The sequence below is a fragment of the Ambystoma mexicanum genome, chromosome 6p, assembly GCF_040938575.1.
Source record: "Ambystoma mexicanum isolate Mex_15411 chromosome 6p, UKY_AmexF1_1, whole genome shotgun sequence".
Classification (NCBI taxonomy): domain Eukaryota; kingdom Metazoa; phylum Chordata; class Amphibia; order Caudata; family Ambystomatidae; genus Ambystoma; species Ambystoma mexicanum.
In genome coordinates, this window is record NC_090935.1 from 1,358,679,983 (window position 1) to 1,358,706,519 (window position 26,537).

A 26,537-nucleotide genomic window follows, 5' to 3' on the forward strand; every position below is an offset into this window, starting at 1 on the left:
TTACGGGGGACCCCACACACTGTTTGAAGGGTGCGTGTATTCGCGCCCGGAGGAGTGCGCAAAGGTGGATGTTAATGATTTGCATGTGGGCATGTTAGGGGCGTTCCGGGCGCGACTTGCGAATATGGTTACTTTGCGCAGCAAATTCCATGAATATGCGGGCGTGCATTTTTCTTTCTGCGCGCAGGCTCATGCAGTGTCCGTCTCGGCATGCAGACCCTGCAGGATTTCTGCGCACATACACTGTTCGTGTCATCTGGTGCCAGATGCTCTCTTGCGTCATAGAAGCCTCTTAAAAACACGTGGAATTCGTGCTTCTTTAAATCCGACCGACCTTTTGGCTTGTGCTCATTCGCCAGTATTCTTCACAGTTCCCATCCTTGGACCTCTTTCCACACTGACACCATGTCCCACTGCTGTGTTTCTGGGGCATCTGCCGGGTATATGTTCTGGGATATTTCTCTGGATGTTAAAAAGTCCCTTCAGCATGTTAGGCGGCGAAGACCAAAAAGTTACAAACATGTTGGCCGGTATTCTTCATAATTTCTAATATGATATTGAGAATTCACACAGCACACACCACGCAACGTGTGCTCTTGTCATCTGAACGGATTTGTGTTCTCTGGCAGCCAAATCTGGGCTCTTCAATGTATATAGGATCTATGATGCTTTGCCGATTTTAATTTTTTTATTTTTATCCGCCCGCTTCTTGTATCTTTCTTTTTACCACAGAAAGCAGGGGGAGACACTATGCAACATTTCCTTCTACCCCTTCTATATATACCTTGCCCATACTTGCCATCTGTGAAGGTTACAAAAAAAATAGGTAACAAATTCTATAAAAATTAATTCAGGGAAGTTGGCATTACCACAAAAGTGTGGCATACATATGTAGACATAAAAACTGACATTCTGCTGACCATGCAGTGATTTGAACTTGTGGCCATCCCATTTAGCTATTTTAGGAACGATAGTCTTTTTTTCCCAATAAAATACACAATGTTGCATAAAATAGATTGGTTTATGTTGTCTGTTTAACATACACTCGGGCAAACGGCGAATCAAGCTGTGGTTGTTTTTTTTTGGGTCTTCAAATAAAATGTATCCTTGACCATGGGTTTGTCTGGCAAGCTGGGGCCCATTTAGAGAGGAGCGCCAATGGAGTGAGCCTGAGCCTGTTTCCTGGTGACCAATGGTACTCTTTATCATCGCTAAAAAGATGCTTTCCCGAGAACAGGGAGCCTGTGTTTCAAGGATAAGTCTGTAAGGTAGCCGAATGGTTCAATGCACTTTTGCAAAAATCTTTGGGCAACAGCACACAGTTTCTAGGTTAAAATCCCAGCAGAGCCTTGCTCAGCCCATCAACTGACGTTCATGAAAAGCATGCCATTGAGCGTGCTATGGCTTCTAGTTTGGGGAATTTATTTGTGGTTAATACTGAATACTCCTCCAAATAATTTGTTGAGAAAGTTGTAATTTTTGTTCTTAAGGTGTTAAAGAGATATCCAAGGCTAGGATTATCAGTAATATAATGCCATAACGTTGATTTATTTCTCCAAAATTATCATCAGGTAACAGGTGTGACATCACGCATCCTTTGATCCTCTGATGACATCACAGACTATAGGCCAAAGGGGAATCGGGAGACGGCCAACTAGGGAGAAAGTGGTAGCTAGGGGAATCGTAGGGGTTGGGAAGTTGCCGTTCATGTCCTACCTGAGTACCGCTATCTGATTGTATGTCTGAGTTTTATAGAAGGCTACACATTATTTCAAAAATCAAACCTGTAAAACACACCCGGCGCCCCAACAGGGGGTTGAGTTGCTTCCTAGTCATGGTTCATAATGCTAGCAAGTTTTTGCCCTAAAATGGCCAGTGTTCATGGCGGCGGAGATATACTGTGCCTGGTATAAGTCACGGGACACAAGTTTGCCATTCCACAGCACAGGCCACTCTATTGTGATGCCACACTCTATGCAGTCCTGTAAACTGGCCCTATGCCGCTGGACCTGTTTGCTTTTACAGTCCTGCATAGCGGCCCTGTGCCACGCCCTACCTGCCTGCTGGCAGCATGGCGTAATGGCCCCAGGCAGCTGGGCCTATCTGCTCGCTCAGCGTCAGTGGTATTTCAACCCACCAGGAACAAAGCACCCCTCCAGGTATGTTTGCTCGCCGGCATGCCTGGGTTCACGCTGATGAAAGAGCAAGTGCCTCTGGCAAAACAGCGCATGTGCTTCTATGCGGTCTCTTCCTGTTTCATTGGTTTTATTTTGACAATATGAGTACGCATATACCCACCACAGAACCGCTAATGATTAACACTGTGTTCCCTTTTTGACATTTCATCGCCCAGGATAAACTTAAAAACTGGAGTTTATAGAAGCCAAGATATTGCTGAGCTGAGTTCAGTTTTCAAAAGCTCTCAGTCAGCGGTGCATAAATCAAACTGTTTAAGAACAAAATCAAGGCTCTTCCAATTACGGAAGCACCTCAGGATGACCAAAGTGGTCCTCAAAATTGTGACTCACCCGAACAATCCTTAGGAGCAGTTCTAAACCGCCCCTAGGTCCTCAATGCCTTAAACTATCTTTCAAGGGCGTGCACCCCACACAGCTTCTGCCTCAGAGCCAGCCTCACTTTTATGCCCATGCCGCTCGACAACGGAGTACTTCACAATTTAATGAATGAGTGCAATATTCACAAATTCTAGACTGCAACCAATCTGGATTCTTGGTCAGAGACTAGCGTGAGTAGATTAAACCATGTCCCTCCATATCCTTCGACACAATCTCATGTACCATCACAAGGCCACAAGTGCTTCCGCTCTCACCGGCACTGGACTGGTTAAGCTTCTCCCAAAGTCGTAGAGAGCAGAGCCTGATGCTAAGAACCTTCAGACTGGACACCCCAACAGCTGCTTCGTTATACGCCGGTTCCCCAAATCCTAGACTGATTACCCTTAGACTGGAATCAGAGCTCCTAGGTAGATTTTGTCCCATGTTTGATGGCATAATTAACTTGGGGAAATGGAACTGAATGTTGTGAAGTCCAATGGTCCTTAAACTGAAGTCTTACTCTTATGCCTCCAACAAATGTGAAATTCTCCATCTTCCTGGTGACCTGCGATCCACAATCACGGAGTCCCCACCCCCCTCCCCTGCAATAATTCAGTGAAAACCCTAGGCACCTACCTGTACAGTGACAGGAACGTTCATGTCAGGGTTTTAAACAGGGAGGCCTTGTTTCAACCGAGGCAAAACAGAGTTCTTGCCCTATGTTCCAGTTGACAAGCACATGGTGGTGGTTGGCAATCTAATCAAGGCCAGCTCATGGCGACAGCTGTACACTGGCCTGTTGGGTGACTGGAGCTGCTTCCTCCAGAAGTTATTGAATGCCACTGCAAGACACATGCATCATCCCATTATAAAGCAGGCTCTCCTTACTCCCGGTGTGAGCAAGGATGCACCTCAAGGTTTGTTGGCTGACCTTTTATGGTTGGCTTTATAAATCACAGGTTCTAGCACTCGCCTCGGTCAAGGGGCAAGCATCTACTTCACAAGTTCGGATGCCCAGAAGGGGCAACTCAGTCTTTGATCCTTCTCACATCAAAACATTGAGTGCTATTAGCAATGGTAGCTGCTCTTACAGAACTTATGAGCAGTATTAATGCTGCATGAGGCGGCATATGGAAACCTGGTATCATTGTCGGTATCAGGTTGGAACATTAGCTGCCTACCCGGGACACCTTTTGCCTCTAACAACCACATCCAATCAGCCAAGCTTCTCAGACTGCAAACGTCCATGGCAAGGTATGTCAGCAGTGGAGGGCAATGCTTCTCCCGGGTATAACCTCTGGGGAAAATCTCTTAACCCATCAGACTGCGCCCAACCCTCACTGCATTCAGGAATGCCCACATGACCTACTGTTTCACGCAAACCTAATTAATAAAAACATGGACAACATTGGCAAATAGAACAGTGTTGGCTTTTGCCCAGGTATGGGTGGGTGCTTTAAAATAAAGTGGCTGAAGGCAAACTTGATTAAAGATATGTGTATTACACTAGTGCATTTGCATCTGCCATTAACTCTAAGAAAACTTAGAAGGCTTAGAAATATCCCTCACAGGCATTAACAGCTCAACGTGTGATGTTTCTGCTTGATAGAACTACCTCGAAGAGATCCCAGGAGGATGCGTTTTGTGGTAGTGGATGGGAATGGCCAAAGGGATTACTATGGCCCTGGGCAGACACTGGGCGGTGGTGGGGTAAATAACCAAATGCCCAGAAGCTGTTTCTCCCTTCTATCCATACTCCAATGAAGTAGTTTTGGCTTAGAGATGATGCTTACGCGCCACTGACAGCTGAAAGTAAAAATGCTCATCGTTTCTGTGCTAAATATCTATTTGATAAAACCTATCTTCATTCGTTTTGGTGAGGTGTCGAGCGTCTTCCCTATGAACAGGCGGTGACGTGCAATAGTGCTATAATGAACTTTAAATATGAGCACGAATACCTGCAGCGCTTCCAAGGGAGCAGTCCCCAACTGCACAGGGAAGGAATGACCAGAATCTCATTTAATTTTCCAACTCCACTTTTTTTTCATGAGCTATTCAAATGCAAACGCTGGCCCTCGGTCCCGGCAGACCGACCAGGGAGCACCTTCACTTCCTCAGCTTCACTTGGGCCGTCAGTGAACAGAGTACATTCTCAAATGAAGAAGTGAAACTCTTTGTGAAGGCTGCCTCAAACTCCACTCTCTATTCACCATACATTACAGAGAAGGGCGTTGATGTGAGAGTTACCTGTTAAAGGACCACCTGAATATTCAAACCAGCGCTCACTCTACACTGGGAAGTGGACCTTTGACAGTCCGTCTCGCCACAGAGCAACTGAGCATCTTACCTACATGGTTAGCCTTCAGAAGAATGTCTATGCCACCACACAGCCCATCCATATATTACGCTGTGGTAATGCAGCGGCCCAATCAAGTAAGGCAAGGCAAGCGCATTAGGCGGTACATCTACTGAAGTGAGCCAATCAGAATCGCTCTCCTCATCCTCCCCAAGTACAGCTTTCATAGTATGTCACTGAGCGCAAAAATAGCTCTACCTTTCTGCAATGTACTTCTGGGCGTTACATATTTTCAACTGCTCATATGGACGCTGTCAAAATATTTGTCCAAAGGGAAAAAAGCCTGGCCCAGCCTCAGGAAAACCTATTATTTATGACTCACATTGAAAAATCCTTATCCAAATAATGTGAGAAGAGTCCAAATAGTAGGCGCACACATGTAATATATTTACACAGGTCGCAATAAAAATAACACAAGGTCTTACACGTATGAAACAGTCTAGCGAATTCTGGCAGGTCTGAAGGTCCCTGCATGCTCCGTTCCTCTAATGTTCACAGTGGGACTGGGAGTGTATTTGTGAGTTTTTCTTTCCATGGCATCGGACGCCAAGTCTGCAGTTTTCCACCAAAGGTTTGCAGATGGCGGTGCATCGACCTGCGTCCACAGCAAGTGATCTGCTTAACCTGCGGTGACCAGTGCAATGGACGCTCGATAGACGAGCAAGGACTTGTTGGGACAAACTCCCAGGTGTTCCGGAGGGCCACTAGGAGTTTGCAACTCTCGGCAGGCCCAACACCTTCCCTAGGTTAAACAGAGGACTCAGTCAACGGCAAGTTCAAACTGCAGTTTATTACGGACAAAACTAACAAGGATCAGCACAGGAACAGGGGAAATCCATGCACGTCTCAACGTTCCCTGGCTCGGAGGCCAGTTTTCATGCAAAATGACACTACTGCTCCGTCATTACTTGGGCCTGTCTCCAAGAACCTATCCTCCTAATCACCTATAGTGGACACTATACATGTTATTCTACTGGCTGGCCTGGTCCATCCCTAAGTCACTATCTATAACAATGTTGCAGTGTGGTGGGCTTACCACTGGTTCTGACCAGTTGCTACCCACCCCTAGGATACTGAACTGTGAGTGGCTAGAGCTGACATCGCCAGGCCTAGGATCTGCAAAGGTTCTCAGCTCTCTGTGTATCTTTTCAACATAATAGGAATGACTGTGTGTCGGCATTGTAACTTGCGTGTACCACCTTACTCTTTGAGAGTGCTTCTTTGCTCGGGGCAACACTTGTCTCATATTGTAGCATATTTGTTGCAGTCTTCTGTCTAGTAGCCTGAGATTGGCTCCCTTTCCCAGCGCTGGTCTCAGTCCATTGTCTGCGTCGGATGGGTCACGTGTTCAGAGACCATGATATTGAGTTGTGCAGCTCTGAATTATAAGGAATTATTCTTATTTACTGCAGCTGGTGCCTTTGTCATCCAGAGAATGGAATGTCATCCATATCTTGTGGCCTTGGCTGCGGGTCCTGTCTCACAAGTCTTCCTCTCTGTCCAGCCTGAATTCAGCTCAGCTCGGTTTGTTGAGAAGCCTGCTGTAACTTTCCTAAACCATTCTGCGGTTTCTACAATATCCATGCTAAACTACATTCTCAATAGGTTAGTAACACTTGATCCTGTTTGGTCCCAAAGGTGCTCCTGCAGTTGCCTAGGTTTATGCACATGTAAGCATCTGCAAGCTTTGCTCGGGATCTCTTGCTTCTTGCAGTTTCTGAACTGCTGTGTTTAGCTAATGGCAAAAATAATAAAAGCAATGACCGTATGTATGTGTGTCTGTCCTCTAACGATCGAACTGTACGCTCGTGTTCTTCCTGTATTCAAGTGTGTGTTTATGTTCTGGAGTGTGGATGGCATGTGTGCTTCATGTCTAACGCTGCTAAGTCGTGGTGTCTCTAACGACATCAGCAACATGGCTTCTTGGCACTTTAATCCAGACTGTCAATTGAGGTGTCTTTGGGTACAGCCTGGGGCTCCTCATCATTGCTGGGGTAAATATGTACCACAGATGGTCTGTAGGGCTGGTTGTGGGCGTATGGCTGGTTGAGGATGTATCTCTTGATATACTTGTCAACCATAGGTCCGTTGGGAATTTGTCCACAATAGAATGTGTGATTGCTGTGTTCCCTGGCCTTGCTCCGCGTCATGAATTTCGTAGGAGGGGTAGGAGGAGGTAGGCTTCCCCATCGCTCTTCAGACTTGAGCCGGAAACACTGAAGTTATTAATGTCCTCGACTAAGATGTGCTGTCCTTGTTTTCAGTAAAATTACAAATATGATATGCTATATTACTATGGTGCTGCGCCGACCACCGTTATAGTTTCAAAGCTTCAAATCCTTGTCCGAGGCGTATTGTGCGCCCAGTCTGGGGTAACTGGAACTCAGTGCTTGAACTAACGCTGATGGATCCTCTTCTTCAGTCTTGCACTGTGCCTTCTGGTAAGCAAACTGATGAATTATGGTGGCTTCGACCTAGCAGATATACCTGGAGATGTGGCTGCACTGACTGCCTCCAAAGCATGAATGCGCGTATAAATGCACTGAAGACAAGTTGTTTTGCCAGTTGGTTCATTCTGAAATGGATCCTTTCAGTTGCAGAGTCTGCACCTCTATATCCAGTTGGTGGTATGTAATGTAGCAAGGCCTTACAAGGGATCATGGAAATGGCCTCAAGTTCAAACCGTTTATTTCCTTCAGTAAGGGTGGTTATGCAATCTTTGGTTGTTACAAAGTGCTTTTCTCTTTTCAGGTTTAATATTCCCACTGCCTCGTGGGTCTATCATCCCCAGGGATTGATTGCTAGCTGCTCCTTGATCTGGCTTCCTCCGGGATACCTTGTTCACACATTCCTCTCCCACTTTTTATCTCTTATTCTCTCTCACTCTCACCTGTGTGTCTCAATCTCACAATTCCCCCTCTGTTCTGCCTCCTTTCTGGAACTCTCCCCTCTTATGTCCCCATTCTCTCATGGCTCCCTGACACCCTCCCTGTGCCTTATGTCACGTTTCCTGATGCTTTTCACCTTCTGCAGTGCTCTCCCCTCCATGCTTCTCGACAGCTTTCCCTTCTCTGCGGTTGGCTTGTTATCTGGTCATTGGAGTGCTCTTCTGATCACACTTTTATGGTTGTCTTCTGTTCCCTGGGTTCTCCCCTGATTTCCCTCGGACTCTTACCTTTATTTTAGGGGGCGATTCTTTGACCTCTTCCTTCATTCCTTCTTCCCCTAAAAAAACGCGCTTATGCCTCCTAGAAATTACGTTAAAATGTTTCTACCTGTCCTTTCTCTTTCTTCTTCCTAATCTGTTCCTCTTCTGTATTACCCCATATGCAACGTCGCTCCATTCTCTAGTTACCTTGGTCGGCTTATCTCTTGGCCAGAGGACCTTTCTCTCTACCCCCATGCTCTCTTCTTTTTTGCTCTGTGCATCCTGCTCATTGTTGGTCCTTTTCCTTTAGGCTGCCCCCCTTTTCCTTTCCTGTGTTCCGCCATTCTTTTTTCCCTGGCCTTCTCCTGGTAGCCTTTCCACTTTTGCTGTAGCACTTTGGTTCCTCCATTTTGAAAGAATCTTTCTTGCTATAGTCGCTTTTGCTTCCTGAGTGTGAGGGTTCTCTTTTCTTTCTGGCAAGGCACAGCTCCCCCATAAGATCTGAGTCTCCCTTCTTACCTACTTCTTTCCTCTTCACCTTTTAGGATCTTTTCAGGAGAGCCCTTCTCTCCCTTTTCCTGTCCTCTCCATCGCTATGGAATATGACCCGCTTTTCCTCCTCCTCCACAGACTATGCCTCTTATACTGGGACTGAATTCCTGGATTCCATATGCCCAGCTGGCACAGTCCCTTTCCCTGTGACGGAGTGTGCTCTCAGGCCTCTTTTCAGGTATCCTTCCTTGGCCCACTTTGCTACTTCAGAGTCAGTTTCCTCTTCTATCCTAATCCACAAGCAGCCCTTCCCTAAGGCCTGACACTGGTAACACTGTTTTTGTCCCTTGGCCAGCTCCTCTGCTTCTCCTCTTCTCTGGGATTCTTCCAGCATCTCTGCCGAGCCACTCAATTATATCTGTTCTAATAAGTTTCCTCTTAAAATGCCCAGCCTCTGACTGTTTATCACGGGGTGGTCCAGCACGTGGGTGCTTCTACTGTGGGCTCCTTTCTAGTCTGGCACTGGTTTTCGATTGAGTACCCCCAACTAGGGTTGTATTCAGAAAGGCTGCACAATTGATCCGTCCCCTATCTTCCCTTCCTGACCCGGGCATGCTCACTTTCCTGCCGCGCAGGTCTGCATATTTGCCGGATTAGTGTGATCCAAACCACTCTACAGGTCCAGAAGGAGCCAGATTGCTCACCCTGACTTTCGTTGTTCAAACCAGACAGCTCCGACACCGGCAGCGATCCAGGACATGCTCCAATGTCGCCACAGCTGCCTCCTTCTACTTCTGGCTGGGCTGCTCCTGCGTGCAGAGTCTGCCCTTCTCCAAGGGCAACCCATCCAAGGAAAACGAGGATTTGAGTAGTGGGCTGCCCCCATGGGCGACCTCCTTTCTCCTTGGGGCAACCACAGTTGCAGTCCTCGAGGGGGTGATCGCTGGATAGCCCGGTCCATACCACCATTCCCACAGGTGAACTCTACAGTGCTGCGGAACTCATTCACGATGTAGTGCACCTTTGGATTCACTGCTATGGCTGCTCCCTCACAAAACGTCTTGCCCACATGGTCCTGTGAGTAAAGGAGAGTAATGGTGCATCATGTGCGATCTTAACAGTTTGCTGGATAAATGTGTATCCACACCAGGAAAACAAGCTCAACAGACCTATGCATCTCATGATGTGGCAATACCCTGTGTGGAACCTTTACGGGAGAGTTTAGATGCTGTAGAATTGACCAAACTGACTTATGGCTGAGCTAGTAGGCTTCAAATACAGGACTGTAATGTTCCATTTAACTACCAGCTACAATGTTTTCTGAAGCGAGCCAGAAAGATACAGGAGGAAGACTGGGCGATTAATGCATTTGCAGAAATGTTTTTGTTGTGAGCCAGGACATCAGCTGCACGGTTTTAGAGTCGGAGGCCTCAAGAAGCAATCCGGCAGGTTTCATGGGTGAACTGGAAGATGAAGCAGGAGGGCACGGGAGTATTTTGGTGAATATAAATGGAGGCACGAGTCAGTAGAATGGTGAGGCACTACTTTGGCATTGAACCAGCAGGGCCTCGGTCCTCTTGACATGCTTTGATCCAAACTAAAACAGGTGGCTGGGGAGCACCGAGATCCAAGGAACGAGCGCTATGAAGATACTGTCCGTTCATTTGACCACGGTGATAGAGCTACTGGGAAGGTCTTTAGAAGCGCTACAGGGAGACGTTCAGGATTCATCGTAGGGGCAACCAAGAGAACGTTGAACACAGGCCAGGGGCTGGCCAAAACAAAAACAGGTAAAAGGCGGAGATCATTCACTGGAGAAACATGCCCGAAACTTGACACCACTCAACCCATAATCTAGCCCACCAAATACCAAGTGAGGGATTGTACCCTACAGGGCTAAGACTAGAATCCATTAGCAGCCCTTTCTCATTCTGTCATACCGTCCACTCTGCCCCCCTTAATCGCCTTATCTGAACCCCCGCCTATGCATACACCTGGTGGCCTTGTCCAGCCCACATTGATCTTCCTCCAAGATAGTTGCACTTTTTTTTGTTCAGGAGAAGAATTCATAAACATTTTAAGCAGTGTGCAAAACAGTATGGAAAGGGCAATCCCCGCCCCCCTCCATTGCTCTGTCTGAGGCATCAGCATGGCATGGACTTGGCGAGAGTGGATTGTCATTTCTCATAAGGTAATAATCCAGCAGTAGGAGATGTCGGCCTGTTGGCTCAGAGAAACATGTCGGTGCACGGAATGCTCCTTCGTGGCCTATCGCAGGGCATCTCTTTGCTACTCTGCGCTCTTAAAAAAGGTCTGTGGGTCTGATCCAGGGGTGGGTGCATTTTCAGGTCTGTTCCACAACATTTTCGATCTGCAGCACTTCTCAGTTTAAGGGGCAAGTTTACATCAAATTTTAGATTTGGGGAGACATTTCTCATTAATATATGGTAATGTGGGTAAGCCGGACTGGCTTCGCAGAGTATTTTGCGTAGGGGATCAAAATATCAAACCGGAGGGGTCAGGCAAGTGGTCGAGGGCAGATTAGCACCAGGAAGCATGTCTCTCGCGTAGATTCCTTGATTGGAGTGTAACAGGTGGGACGCACTGAGGCTGGGGGAGAGAACAAACCAATCCTTTTTCTGGAGCGCCCCTTTTCAGGACTGGAATCGTGGTGAACCAGTAATATGGGGCTTTCAGTCCTCTCCCGTCTCCCACCCCTTCCGAGTTTCCGGTTTGAAGCACATATGTGCATAAATCACTCCAAAGGGCTGATTTACAAAAATGATTTCAATGGGGCTTTCCCATGTTAAAACATGTTTGTAAATCAAGACCTAAACGTTTCTAGAAATAGTCCCCTACAAGTTATCGAAGTGAGGCGCCTCGGCAATAACTTGCCAGAAGAGGACATTTGTATGTATACTTATGGACTGTGCTAAATATTGGCTTTTGTTTGTTATTATGCGTCCACCTTGAAAGCAACGATTTCATAACTCACAGAAAATGGTAAAATGGCTGAAAGAAAATGTGAAGGGGGGAAAAAAAGGACACGCAAGCAATCATTGTTACCCATCCGTAGATTTTAGTTTAGTTATCAATTCTGTCACCCCAAATTGTGTGCATGTTTTGTTTCCCGGTACTGTGTTGTAGTCGTACTTATCCTGTAGGCCTAGGATTTGATCCTCTTGCACCAGAAGTCATTTTGAATCATTGTTTGCCTTTGCAGAAGTTCCCTGTCCAGGAAGTATTGCTGAAACATCCTGATGTCTAGGGAGCACACTTTTGTTTTTTTCAGTCCTCATATCTGAAATGGTTTTGGCCTATGAAAAAAGTGAACACTGCAAGACTTCGAGCAGTTGAACCGTTGAAAATGTTGTATGGTGTCACCTTGGCGAGGCTGCTGTCTACTCTTTCTCTGACTCTTGTGCTTTCCTTCCTAGCCTAACAGTAGTGGCCAAGTAGGGAAAGTGCCCGGCCATTTCACTCCAGTGTTGGCACCCTCTCCCCACCACGGTGCAGTCCGGCCTGTGACGCTCACCATGACGGACACAAAGCCCATCACAACATCCACTGAAGGTAAGGCAACTTCACCACCTGCAGCCACAAGGTGTTTCTCTAGGAGAAGCCAGGGTGTGTGTCTGAAATGGAGAGACGGACAGTGCCTTGCACAGCAAAGGTGTTTCCTAGGCAATGGCATTGGATCCATGCACGTGATCTGAACCTAGGCCAGCAGACACACTGGTTTATGGTATGCTTTTGCCATTGTGCCATTGTCACGCAGAATTAACAACTTATTAAAAATCCATAGACCTGATAGTTCTTTGTGATGCATTGTGAGTCACAATAAGAGCAATTAATAGTGTGCATATGCCTCGAGACAGATCCCTTAGCTCGAGTATTTCCTGCATGTTCTATAGTACCAGTGGGCAATAGCCTTACATTGTCTATAACGTGTTGGTGTCTTCCAGGGATATACTAGTTAGGGTTGCCAAATAACTGTATCGGGTGGGGGGTAGGAGGGGGTGCCTTACAGCCTGCAAATCCCCACATGATTTGGATTATGATTTCCATGGCTATGGAATTTGTGTTCAAATGCATCTGGAGAGCCAAAGGTTGCAGACCGCTGCTCCATTAGGCTCAGCATATTTTCAGGTCTGTGATTTTGAATTACAAAATCTTGTAATGAGTTCTATTAGTCCTATCAAATATATTGAAGTCGGGGGGAGGGGGGGTTCCGAGGACTACAAATCCAAGAATGCATTAGGTTATCAAATGAAAGACCATGGCTGGAAGCATGTCTCGGGTGAAAAGAAGTTCCTTGGTAACCCTGCAGACTGCCTGTCTGGGATTGACCTTACAGGCCTTTGTCTTAAAATGCTAAGCTGTGTCAGTGAACCACACATTTCAGTCTCGTAGCCCTACCTGCCTTTCTGCAACACTTTCCTAATAGGAAAGTGCAAATTGGTCTTGCTTCTCCACACTGCTTCTTGGCACACCCAACCTCTCATTACCAGCAAGAAGGATGTGCCCGCACATCTCTTGTGAGAGGCATGCAAACAGTGCAGCCAGGGACAGGCTGCCAGCATCTCCTGACACCCTCCCAATAAGGCTTATTGACAGAGGAACACTCCTCGATGCCTTTGGTCCACTGAGACCTTCTGAACCTCCACTCTAATAGAGTTGTTCACAAAGTCCCTATCCCTCCAGAGTGGAATCATATATTCTTTGTTTATTTTGGACCTATTGTCTTGTGCCTCTGGAAGTAGGGGGTCGGAGGCTTTGTGAATGGCCAGTGCAGACACCAGCAGGGGATTGCTCTTTGATACATTTGCTTCAGGGTGTTTTATCTTAGCACCTGGTGATGGTTGTGCTTCTCTCTCCAAGCACACCGAATGCTAACCATCTAAAATCTAGCACTGCCATCCAGTGGGTTCCTTAACTTTCTGAATAACATCTAACACCATTGTGCTGCTTGCCCACAGGGGGACAGATGGTGCAGATCGGCATCGGACAGATGAAAAGCGTTAGTAAAGGGTATGATGGACTCGCTGACCAAACTGGGGGGATTCAGTAACTGAGGTGAGGGGAGTCAGACTCTCAATCTTCTACAGCATTTTAGATGGAAGAAAGATACTGGTGTCTTTTCAAGTGGCAGATATTTGTAAAATCTCTATCGTCTTCACCAGTCTTAGTTGCATTTCGGTCCCACACATTATTACCATGCGTTGGGGATGTTTGGGCTAATACTTCCATAGGTATTTATGTGAATTTTAATACCATTGAGGTTCTGTCACTCTCCATTCTTTCTCATTTACAACCCTTCTGCTTTTGATCTGGGCTGCAAATGCAAAGATATTCAGAGAACAATTCCAGATCAGGATGGAATGGTGGACAGCTGCTCCTCTCTGCCATGGGTGCCGAGTCAACACCCGTCTCAAAAAATACACTGCAAAGTACATTTCATCTAGGCCAATTATGTTGGCACTGCTAAGCCTGGAATTACCCCTGTGTAAACTGCACATACCACACCAGAGTTGATTGAAACACTCTGGTGCTGGTTGTCTGTGACTACTCCTCATTTGCTAGAACTGGGCTATTCATGAATATTCATTGCTTTGCCACTGGGGTGAGGAAGGGACCTCTCAGACTTTGCTAAGACATATGTCTACAGGTCGTAGTTCCCCAGTGACAAAGTTTACACAGGGATAGGAATACAGAATTGAAACAAATCCTATTTAAGCAAGTGCCTCTAGGAGGACTTGAAGGATCTAAATGTATCACATCAACATCGAATAGTCACTATAATTAAAGTCACTTGACACTTTACATGAGAAAATGAGAACATTTTCCTGTGTAATATTTGGCCTTTTCTTTGTACATTTGCCAAATTTGACAAACTACCAGCTTAGATTCTGACACACATGCCAAACTTGTGCAGCAATGAGGCTTTTCACAAAAGAAAAGCAGGCATTTTTGTTGTTCATTTTGAGCAATTTCTGTTGTAATCTCACCGGTAGCTGAAAAAGAAAAGACTCCTAGTTTAGATTGTCAATTATATCTGCTGAATTACATACGTGTGGGTGTCATTGCAATAAACTGTTTCAGAAAGTAACTTTTTTATAATAAAACTTCCAAGAAAAAAATCTGAACAACTTCTACAGAAAAGCTTTGATGCAGCCGCCCCTGCATGGAAAAGGTCTACATTTTTAATCAATTGCTTCATATTTGTTTTTTTAATGGTATTGGTCTAATGTTTAATAGCTTTTAACATGGGGGTTTCTTCTAGGGAAAACATTATTTATGTAGTACCAATATCTTAAAATCGGCCACTTCAATTTTCTAGAATACTGGCGTGCACCTGAAAAATCGAGCTTGACAATTTTGAGATGTTTACTTTTTAAGATGCATCTATATATCATGCATGCATAGAATAAATGTGCATCTGTTAAGTGAACTCTACACAAACATGTTGAGGTGTACATTTCATACATGTATTGTACAATATATGAAAACTCACATCAAAGTCAGCACTGTCGTTATTGCCCATTTTCATATGCATTTAAGATTCACAAGAGAAGTATATTGGACGCATATAAGATTTGTAAAAATCCTATATGCCCATTCTAAGTATTGAAAACTCACACCAAAGTTAGACCTCACCTTAATGTACAGTTTTACATGTACACACTGTTCAAAAGGCATGAGCGGAATGAATGTACATCTTATATACAAACTGTACACATGCATCTAGGAGATGTCAGACATTTCATACACTAATATACATATGAAAACTCACATCAAAGTCAGGGCTGATTGTCAGATTTCAGGAGCCGTAAACTGCCTGCATGTATGAAATGTGCAACTCTTGTATGCCTCCTACACGTAAAAAAACTGACTTCAAAGTCAAACCTTGGTGTAATGTAAGTTTGTATACGTATAGGAGGCATATAGGACATGTGCATTTCCTGACTTTATACCAAACAAACATGCACTACTTGTATGCCATACACTCGCATGTCAGACACCTACACACCAGACACTCATGTGCCTTACACCACACACAATTTTGAAACATACTTAACGCACACTATTACGTCACATGCTCAGGATCAATGTAGATCTTCTAAAGAAACTGTACACATACATGTAGACAATGTGCATTTCATGCATGTACGTTAATATACATGTGAAAAGTCATTAGTCAGGCCTGACTGAAGTCATATTTAATATTTACATGAAACAAGAGATCAAAATGTCGTACGTGTACGAACTGTATAAGGGTTGTACACCTCCTAAACATCTAAAAATTCACACCAAAGAGAAACCTCACTTTATTGTGCGTTTTCATACATATAGTGGGTGTATAGGACTTGTGCTATTCATATGACTTAACTCCAAACACTCATATGCTATTATACAAGATATACACTTGCAGACAGACATCATACATCATACAATCTTACTGCACAGACCCTTGCAGCACATACACATGCCTCCCCGTCACCTAAGTATAGAAAGGCTACAAGAAATGAGCTAAATGAATGGACATTTTGTACACAAACTGGACATGTACGTGCATGTGCACACTACTATATGTATAAAATCTCACATCAAAGTCAGAGCTAACATTGATGTGAACGTTCATGTGTATATAAGACACATGCGAGATGTAAATTGTGTACATGTATGAAATATAATCTGCATGGCTCATACCCCAGATTGCGATACTCCTCCTAAGGCAAACTCGCATGTTACACACTCCCCTCAAAAAATAACATTTAATTTAGATATAAAAGCCCCCTTTTAACCAAGAGTATTGGTTAATCAAACAAGAAGTAATGTTTACAAAGTGTTGGTGTAACAAAGGTATAAACGCTGACTGTATGCCACTTCAAATTCAACAATTAAACTCGAAGTATAAACACTCACTCCAACAAATCCATCCTTAACTCGCACAACTTGGGTGTCATAGTTGAATTTGTGGTGGCATACCATGAGTGTTTGTACCTTGATGTTGTTTTTCCCAATCTTTGTACACCTATGATGAATCTAGAAATAACATTAAGAATTGTACTTCAGACGATTGTACTAATCGTAGCTAGAACCCTGTAATACACGGTGGCCAGATCATTTCTTTTGTAAACCGTGTCAAATTCTGTGAACCACACAATGCATGCAACAAACAGCATGCATTCTTCGCTTGCCCTGAATTCCCAGCAGCCATAGATTTTTTTTTTTGCTTGTTCGACTTAGAAAGGGAGAGTGAGATTGGCATACTGTGTGTGAGGGATGGCCTGTTTTCCCAACTGATGAATCACTTAACCTTCCGCCAGCTCTGAGTCATTACACACAGAGTGCCTGTCTGTCGAGCAGAAAGCCACCTTCCTAGAAAGCACCATAAAATGAGCTTTTGTCTTGTGTTTCAGGAGGCCCCACGTCAGTTTCTAGAGTTACGAGGGTATGCTTCCAGTCTGCTCTCAGGAAATGCTGACCAGTGAGGGCATTCTGGGTCAGCGATGTGAAGTAATCATCATTTTCAGTAACCCAGAGAATTGAACATAGAGCAGACTTAACTTAATATTGCCGTGTAGATCCAGCACCTTTATATTCTGGGCATTGCCAGTGTTAGGCAGATGGTGTCAATGAATATTTTTCTGCCACTTGGCTGACCTGAGCCATGGATGTTTTTCGCACTTTTCCTGTGAGGCAGGAGGCATACAGGCTGACACAGGGGACCACTGACATTCCTACATACAAATGAAGTTATGTGATATTTGTAAAGTGTTACACCTCCAATTGTATGGCCATTTCCCACTGAGTGTGTGTGCCATTGTGTGTATATCTTTGTCTGTCTTTTTCTTTGCAAAGTGTTTTGGTAGGTTGGGAGTTAGCCGGGTGTAATTATCTGTTGTCTAGTGGTGAGGGACTATTAGGGTCTTGGGTCTTTCCGTCTTCTTCAGCGCTCTTGTCTGTTGTTGTTTTTTTCACCATGGGTGGTGTCTGCATGATTTTTACATACTACACCATCTGCTGCTAAGTGAGTGCTGTACACCCTCCTTCAAAGTTATTTGGAATTTTCCCCATCCCACGTCACAGTTCTGAGAATTGATAACCAAACTCACGTGGAGAGAGAACCGGGGCAAAAAAGTGTGCACTGATGCCGATGCAGTAGCTGTATGATACCCTTGTATGAAGAGGTTTGCCATGTACTCCTCTCTGTCTTTTTGTCTTCCTCTTCTAGCGTACACAGCCTCAGGCACTACCCAAGCCAACCGGTATGTGGGACTCAGCCCAAGAGATCCAGCCTTCCTGCACCAGCAACAGGTGGGCACTTTTCACATAATTGTAATTGTAGCTCCATAGAGTCCTGTGTGTGAGTAGTGCTGTGTCTGTCTGCACATTGCCACCAACCACTTGGAGTAGAACGGGATCGGAATGCTTTCAGACCTCGCCGAGCCCCACGAAATACTGCCACATTCAACCCCGTTGCATTAACACAGCAGTTGTTTTTTTGTGGTGGACCGTGGCCCGTGCTTTAGGCCGGTCTTGCGAGGACAAAACATTGCTACGATGCGAGTAATTTGGTTAAGGGACCTCCGATAGAACTGTACAGAAAGAAACAGGGTGTCGTGAGAGCGCAAAGATGTGGGCTCCATTCCCCGTCGTGAGTGACAGCGACACATTTGAGAGTTCATCTTGAAAGCAATGTGAATAAAAGGAGCACATTGTGATCCCAGAGCTATTTCATACTTTCCAGATGTGTGAGCCTGCATTTGGTGCAGCTCCAGCAGATGAGTTACGAGGCCAAAGTCTCCGTTTAGCACATCATCATCATTCCACAGTTAATAGATCTCATTTGGTGTGCTGATTCCTGACCTGCTAAAAACACATTTTTTTGAAACAGCATCATTTATGTTTCAAGTAGCATTTTACGTTTCGCATCTCATTAATGCTGTAAATTTCAATGCAAATTAAGTGTTTGCCCAAACTGTGAAAATATGCATCTGGGATTAATAGTGGGTTGGAACAAATTAGAGGCAAGCAGCAGCAGAAGGTGGCGTGGCTCTGTGCTCCTCCAAAAACAAAATGGCTTCCCAAAACCATCAGGGAAATTAATTCAGACACGTTCCTGGACTATACTTTACAATGTTTATACATGCCCTGCACAGTCTTAAATTACCAGGATGTGAAGTGCTTATAATCAGAACAAAATGATGGAATAAGACCGGCAGAAAGATCTCTGTGTGAGTTTGGAGAGCCAGTGGAGTTTGTCTCCTGTGTGGACTCCGCCATCACCTGTTGGCCTACCCTCCACAAACAAAATGTCTTTCTCTCGCTCTCTCCCCCTGCTCAGTCCACTCGCCTCCAAAGCACGCTGTGTTCCATTGTCTGACTGACCCAAACACTTCCCCATCATGGCAGCTCTCAATCAGGATCTGTTTGGAAACCTATCCCACTCCAGCCCAAGTCTAAGGTGCAGTGTGACGTGTGTAGGTTCATACGTATATGTGTTTCTGTGCATGATTGTGACTGTAAGGTTGCCTCGCGCAGAGCTCACAGAAAATCCTACCGATGACAGTTTGCTTGGGATGCTTGACACTGCCAGCTTTCGTTTCCAGTGAGAACTAACCAAAAACATCCGTATGGGTCCTATGAAAATCCCAAATAAGACCCGGGGCTCTGCCAAGCGTGTGCTTCATATTATAATTCACTGGTGTGCTTCTTTCTTTCTCGCCTCCTCTTTGGAAGGGCTGCCTTGGGAAATATGTTCTGAATTCCGCTGTGTGGCTCTCTTTGACACGCGTGTGCCCGCTCACTGTGTTACTGTAACATATGCCGGTTGGGTGGCTTACGTGGTGACTTTTTTTTTTCTATAAAATGCATGCTTACAAGATATTCAGTCACACATCCTGCACTGAGCCAACCACACGGTCCATAATTACATATACTGATGCCCTGCATAAAAGGAAGCCTCTATCAAAGTTCCCATTCTCCTTGGCACAATCCACTGTGGCCCTGCATGCAGTGCCTTCAACTGGATCTATTGAATTTGCACTAGAACTAGCCAGTTATTGAGAACACAGTGTTACAAAATGATATCAACAGTGAAAAAGTAGTATGTCATGGCTTATAGGGGAGTATACCCTTCAACCTTCACCTCTTCATTGGGCCAATGCCATGCAAGTGAAGACTATTTGGCTCGACTGGGCCACCAAGTAAGGACTGCGCGACCCATAGGCCACACTTTCTTCACACACAGACCCACAGGAACAGATGCTACGAGGTTGGATCCTGAGGGGCTCTCTCTGGATATGGTAGGTCTCTTCACCAATCAAGGAGTATAGCTGAGCCTTTCCATTGGCATCTGAGAAGCTCTGATGAGCCGGGCATTAAAAAAGTCATTTTTTCTTTTTCTGTTTCGTCAAACAAGTGGAAACAAGGGGGTTCACAGCTCTAACAAAGCTGATAAGACTCACCCCCCTCCCACTCCGCTCTATCGTGCACTCCAGGAAGGAGCTGGAGGCTGTACTCTTCAAAGAACCTCTTACCAAACTCGGATTGCCCCAACCCACCCAAGAGGGTAGACCCCCTTCTGACACAACCCCTGCCTCCTCGCCCTGCCCGTTCCAGCTGCCCTGCTTTCTCCGCACTCTACTGTTGCCCCCACTTGGGGCATTCCTATCCATAGATCTGTTGCTCCCTGGCTAGGTTTGCGCTTTATAAATCCCATACATTCATGCATGCATCTCGCCTATGGGTTCCTGTCCATACACAGATTCTAGCAATGGTTCAGCTCTTGCGGAGCTAGCTGCAGTTGCTTAGGTCAAAGTTCCAAAGTATTCGATAATCACAGAGAAATCACCTATTTGATGGAGATCCTGCAGTGGGTATGCAGAAGTTATGTTTTCTTCTGTCTAGCGCCACATTGCGCAGTTATACACCCGCGTAGCAGAAGTCCACACAGGTTGACATGTTGGATACTTTTTGTGCCAGGCTTTTTCAGAATCCCTTAGTAACCCACCACAGCTCAGCGCAGAATGCTACTGCGTGCACAGAGTTCTTTGGTGATATCGGAAAACCCTAAGTCGAAGGTTATGTCTATGAATGAAACCATTCATGTTCACCGGCACACAGCTAACTTTACCACTTACAAGATGTCATTGCAATCTGCACAAAAGATAACACAATGAATGCGTCTGTGGCCCGTTTCCAGTTACCACATCTTGGAATCGCAGAATCATTTTGTAAATGTAGTGCGGACAGCTGGGGGCATGTCTGAGCATGCGCACCCCTGCTGACTGGAAACTTCAGGAAGAAAAGATATGAATTGCAATATTGCCAGAAAGTGAAACTAGCGCCACAAAAACGAAACATGCTGATCATAGCGAGGTAAAAATAATAACTAAAACTGAAAGAAATAACAACCAAAACATAATATTTATTACAAAATACAGACATAAAATAGATGAAACGCAAAAAAAAATAATTCTAGCTAACAGCAGTGTGGTTTCGAGCAGACGACAGTGGGGGTGAGGGGCAATAAGAAGGGTGCGCTGTGGTACCGGGATTGCTCAATCAATAGTAGACCATGAATGTATTTTAAAAATAAAATACCTATATTTGCACATGACAAAACAAACTGACCTACTTAATTTTGTTTTCCATGTCCATATTTTAAGATTTTACATTGGCAACATTGTATTGTTACTTATTTGTAACTCTTCATTATTAGTGGCCGGCAGTATATCTGGGGCGGGGGGGGGGGGGGGGTGTTGAGGGGGAGGAAATGCTCTTGTTATGGAAGCAAGACAACAGCGATCAGCACAGGCTCAAAGCCCGGTCCCATGCTTGGAGGCTGAAGTGTGATACAAGAACACAATTTAATTTTTATGTTTTTAAAATCCGCTAACGTTATTATTACTCAACTATTATTCCATAGAACCATAACAACAAAGCGTAATTCACAATTTGCTCCAATACATTTGTTCAAAGTCGTTCCTCAAAGGCAGATGTGTAACTTATCAGATTTGAGTGAAATGTAGTCTCTTTAGGACCCACTGGATGGATGTCTTATCAGAAGCTTGTTTTATCACTATGGGAGGGGTCTTCGAGGACCATAGTCCACTCAACTGCTTGTACAATGGGACGTCTCCCGGTCAACAAAGGGCCACACACAGAGGCACTTCCCAAGATTGGCCTCGATTTGGAATCTCTCACCAGTGCATCCTCCATAACAGACACAATGTGACTGCCACCCTCAAGCACATGCCTCGACCAACTCTAGGACAACCATTAGACCAAGACCATTGAATGAACTGGTTTCAATCCCCGGCGTCAGACACAGGTTTTGAAGTCTTCTCTCCTGTTGAAACATAACTATTATGGCCATCCTGTTGGGCAAAATCTGGTCAGTCGGGCTCACTAAATCGACTATGGTCATGGAACATCACGATCATTAAATGAGCATGCACTCAGCAAGGACAAGTATACTGGAAACATCTGAACTTATATGCCCACAGCAATTATCATAGGAACAATTCCTTGGTCAGCCAGGACTCTCAGATCTGATCATCCCCATCAATCCAGCACTCCCTCCACCACCCACCCTGCACACCTTTTCCTCTTTCCACCGTTCACTACATGCCCAGATCCCAAGACACACTGTAGTCTAGGGCCTGCTAGCATCCTCGCCAACTCACTAAGCTTAATGGTGCTATGGAGAGGGCTCTCTGCATGACTTCTACCCCCTAGCACAGAGACGCCCCTTATACCGGATAGCAGTGGTTCACCTACTTTGACGGTGAATCGAGCAGGGCACCTTCACTTGGGTTCACCCGTCTGGATACCCCAGGTGTCGCCAGCAGGAATCCTCATGAAGCATATCGGCACGCGGGAATCTGCTCCTTCCGGTGTGCACCCAGCCACACCTCGGGGTGTGCACCTGCCTCGTCTCCCACTTACATTCCTGTCCTCTTCCCCTCTTCCACAACACGTTGCCAAGAGGCCGCCAACGTCTCACAAGCTGCTATTGCACCACATTACATTACATCGCTATCTCCATGTGCAGGTTTAACGCCTGAGGGAGAGGTTGTAGTGCATGCAGATGTCTCTTCTAAGCACCGCTTGTTGTTCAGCGTTTCGCTTTCATTTACACAGGTGTAACGGAAGGATGCCACCCTGAATAATCCTGATGCATTAGTGTTTATACTCACTGCAAAAGAAGAAAATAACATGTATTAGTAGTAATATTATCATTACTACTTGTTAATAGGCAACAAATGACATTCATAGTTGAGTTCAATCAGGACAAGAGAGAGCACTTCAGACGCTAAATCTGCATGCACGTGTGTGGGTCTGCATGTGTGTCTGTCTGCGTGTGTATATATAAATCAATGGAGAGGCTCTAGCCAAGTGCATGGCAGCCTTTTTCCAGCCTGCTAAGTCTGGGTATTCTTAGTGAGCTGGCATAAATAATAAAATCAGCTTTTTTCAAAAGTGGAGAATTTTACTTGCAAATACCTTCACAGGTTTACATAGTAGGCACACAAAAGCTCATGCAAGTGACAACCAGGTGGCCATGGAGTTACCAGAGGTCTGTGCCCCTCCCCACTTTATCAGCAGTGAAGTATAGGAATATGAAACAGCTGTTTTTGAGGAAAGAGTATTTCAGTTTTTTCTTTGAAACCATTTCTGCCACTATATTGTTTCACTTCTGGCTGCATTCTACAGAGTGCTCTAAGTGGAAAAGAAATCTGGGCGGGAGGGCGCGGGGGAGGGTGCATTGCTGAGGAACCTTTAAAAGATGTAATGCTTTGTCATTTGAGTAGTAGTTTAACAGATGCGGCTACGTTTTCCTACTTACAATGAAAAGGGAGTTACATCCATTTAAAAGCTGATTTAAATATAATAAACATATAGTCTGAAAGTCGACTAAAAGATATTCAAATATTACATCTAAATCAAATCAAAATATGTCGGTTCCAATCCTGCAGTACTTTGGAGGGAAATATATATTTCTTATATATATCAGCTTTATTAATCCATCAAGACTTCAGTGTAATGTTGCAAAAATCAGGCAACATATTCTGTGCACTATACATTCCATTCCCTGCTAGAAAGCAATAATCTAACTCCAAATGTTTGCAACTGATGATGTTAATCTAAGCATGGCTGATGGTGACATCTTCTGGGAAAGAACAGTACTGCTTCCCATCAGATGTCCATTTACTTTAGTGCCCAAGGCAATCAAGCTGATGAAGTCACTTCAGGGAGCCCTGGCAGAGCCCCCGCTCGAGAGCTTTTTTTGGCACCCTGGCTTAGACCGTCCCACTTAAAGCCCTGACTCTAGCTGTGCTCTCTCTCCCAGACTCTCTAATTTTCCGTCTCTTACACTACGTCACACACTCATACGTATATAAACACGCTGATCAACGCCGGACACAAAGCACACCACATGCCATCATTGGAAGCACAACTACACACATACACCGATAACATGCAAGAGCGCACACCACCACACACAAAATGGCAGGCTGATCGGCTGCAGGGGATAAGCTCCTATCCCACTCATAGCTTAAGAGGGTCAGGCAGGTGGCAGTGTTTCACATGTCTGTCACTGTGGAAAGCAGGTACGATTTCCCAGAACTGGCTTGAATTACATTGGCAGTGTAAAGGTTATCCCTGGCGACGGTGAGAGGAGGAGGAGGAGGATGGGGAGAGTCCTATTGATTTACTGTGTCCTTCCATTACTGTGTAAAGAGGCAAAGGAGAGACCCCTCTTCTGGTTGCAGATTCGAAATGCATTTGGTCTAAAGCAGCTGATGATGAATGAAAGCTGAAATCAAGGGCTACCTACAGTAAAGGCCATCCATCATGTCCTATTAGCCGGGAGAGATGCGGAATCTGAAAGCCCATGGCTTTAATTTTAGCGCGGTCTTTTAAACAATGGCAATGCCCTTTAATATACAGTGACCCCAGCCGAATAAATATTGTCACCGCCTCTGCTCTTCGCTTCATTGGGAAGGACCCCTGAGGAGATTGATCGCAACAGGTTACGCAAAGAATTGACATGTGCCGTGTTGAGAGCTTTTTGGTTTCAGGAAAGGGAATAACCATACCGGTAGGCCAAATATGCGATGGCAACCGTCATAAATTTCAAGCCCCTTGGATAGCCTGCCGCGAGGAATGATGAGCACGTTATTCAGCCGCAAGTCCTTCCACAGTCGCGTGGTGGACATGGACTGACATGCGCGCTACCGCGACACTGTATACCGCGCCGGTGGGAGCAATGAGTTAACACTCGCTGATATGAGTGTCAAGAAAAACATTCCATTACCCGTGTTGTGCAACATGCTAGATCAGTAGCCACAGAAGCAAGAGTAGCCCTTGGGAATTGGAATCCTAGGGCAGCATGTCTCTGTTGGTGGGTAAGTTTGGCATGTAGGGTGCTGGCTGGCTTGCTCTAGTAGAGAGAATGCTAATCATCTTCCCGCTACAAATGCAACGGGCGCTGATTTTGCAGTACCCCAAGGCAACATTAAAGCAGATGCTTGAAAATTGTGTTCATTCAGCACTACAGGAAAGTGCACGCAGGCTCTGTTTGTAGAGTTGTGGAGCCTGCTACTGGTCAGCTTTCCTATCCACAGTGCTGCCCTGTGGAGAGGCCCCCTTCATGAAGGTCTTTGAAAACTGGCTGTAATCCTGCAGAGAGATGGTTAAGTATGAGCCACTGCCGCCAAAACGGCACTGATCTGAAGCAAAAACCAGGAGTCAATTATAAAGGGTCCATGCCTGACAATAGTTGTTTGTTTATTTTTTAATTTGTGGCGCACAGACTATGGCCCAAAGGCATTTAGGCGCTAAAAAGGAACACTCAACAGTCATGGGGACATCTTGAAAAGGTGTGTTCTTAAAGCTTTTCGAAACTACAGACACCCTGCAGTCCCTCGCAGAGAGAAAGGTAGACCCTTCCAAATAGTGGGAGCAAGGACCAAAAAAGACCTGCCCCTAATATGGGCTTTCTGAAAGCAAGGAATTTTCAACAGCATTTGGGACTCTGAACGTAGATACCCAGTCGGCTAGTAGCGCTCTGATTTGGCTTGGTGATGGCCAGTGCTCGTATTATGAGTAGCTCGATGAGAGAAGCATAAAAACTTAAATTCAATTGGAGCAATAACGGGCAACCAATAAAGCTGTCATAGCAGAGGAGCAGAAGAAGTATGTCTGGGTGCATTTATGGGCAATCGCGTTGCAGAATTTTCCGGAACCTGCAGGTGTTGAATCAAGCCGTTTGGCCTAGGTAAATCCTGTTGCAATAGCCAATCTATCCCATGATCATTGAGGTGACCACCTTGATCGTATAGTCCGTGGGTAGGAAAGGGAGAACTTTTCTCAGTACTTTAGGTCTTGCAAAATAGTGTACACAAATGAAAGCTCTGGTATCTATTTTGTGGACTGCACTGAAGAGCAGTACAGGCTAAATTCTTTGGAAAAATGTTGAATGCTAGTTTACATGCACACATTCCTAAAATGGACTCCGTGCTAACTTTCTCACTAGGAAGTAGCACTGCTGCTTTAGTGTTTTGGCGATTCTAGTAATTCCGAATGACTCTTCCGTGTGCCAAGGAGCGCCAGTAACTAGTTTACGTACAGCTGAAGGTTATTTGGTCATCATTCAAATCGCACATCTGAGTCAATATTTTTTTTAATGTGTCAGTTACAGCGATTACCTGGATGTTACCAAACCCACTTGTATTTTTTCCAAAAAGGTTGCTCTCTCCAAAAGATCCATTTAAACACATTTCCCTGATATGCTGCCTGATATGCTGCCAATGATGAAAAACAATGTTTCAGTGATGGCTAATCCAGCCATAAGAACCCTCTTCTTCCCATTTCTCTTGACAGCAAATATCGTTTTCTCACTTTGCCTCACCCACTTTCTCCTTCTGTCCCTCTTTAAACCGAAACCCTATATCACTTCCTTCCCTCC

At 45.2% G+C, this 26,537-nt stretch overlaps 1 protein-coding gene across 8 annotated transcripts in view; it reads left to right on the forward strand.

The window, feature by feature from the left end:
• Positions 1–26,537, forward strand: part of NFIB (nuclear factor I B) — an 870,278-nt gene that overhangs the window by 758,481 nt on the left and 85,260 nt on the right. For all 8 annotated transcript variants that reach the window (XM_069626065.1, XM_069626060.1, XM_069626059.1 and 5 more), the window contains 2 exons: positions 11,989–12,124; positions 17,790–17,872. In XM_069626065.1, the coding sequence (XP_069482166.1) occupies positions 11,989–12,124; positions 17,790–17,872 (219 nt within the window). The remainder of the gene's footprint in view (positions 1–11,988; positions 12,125–17,789; positions 17,873–26,537) is intronic.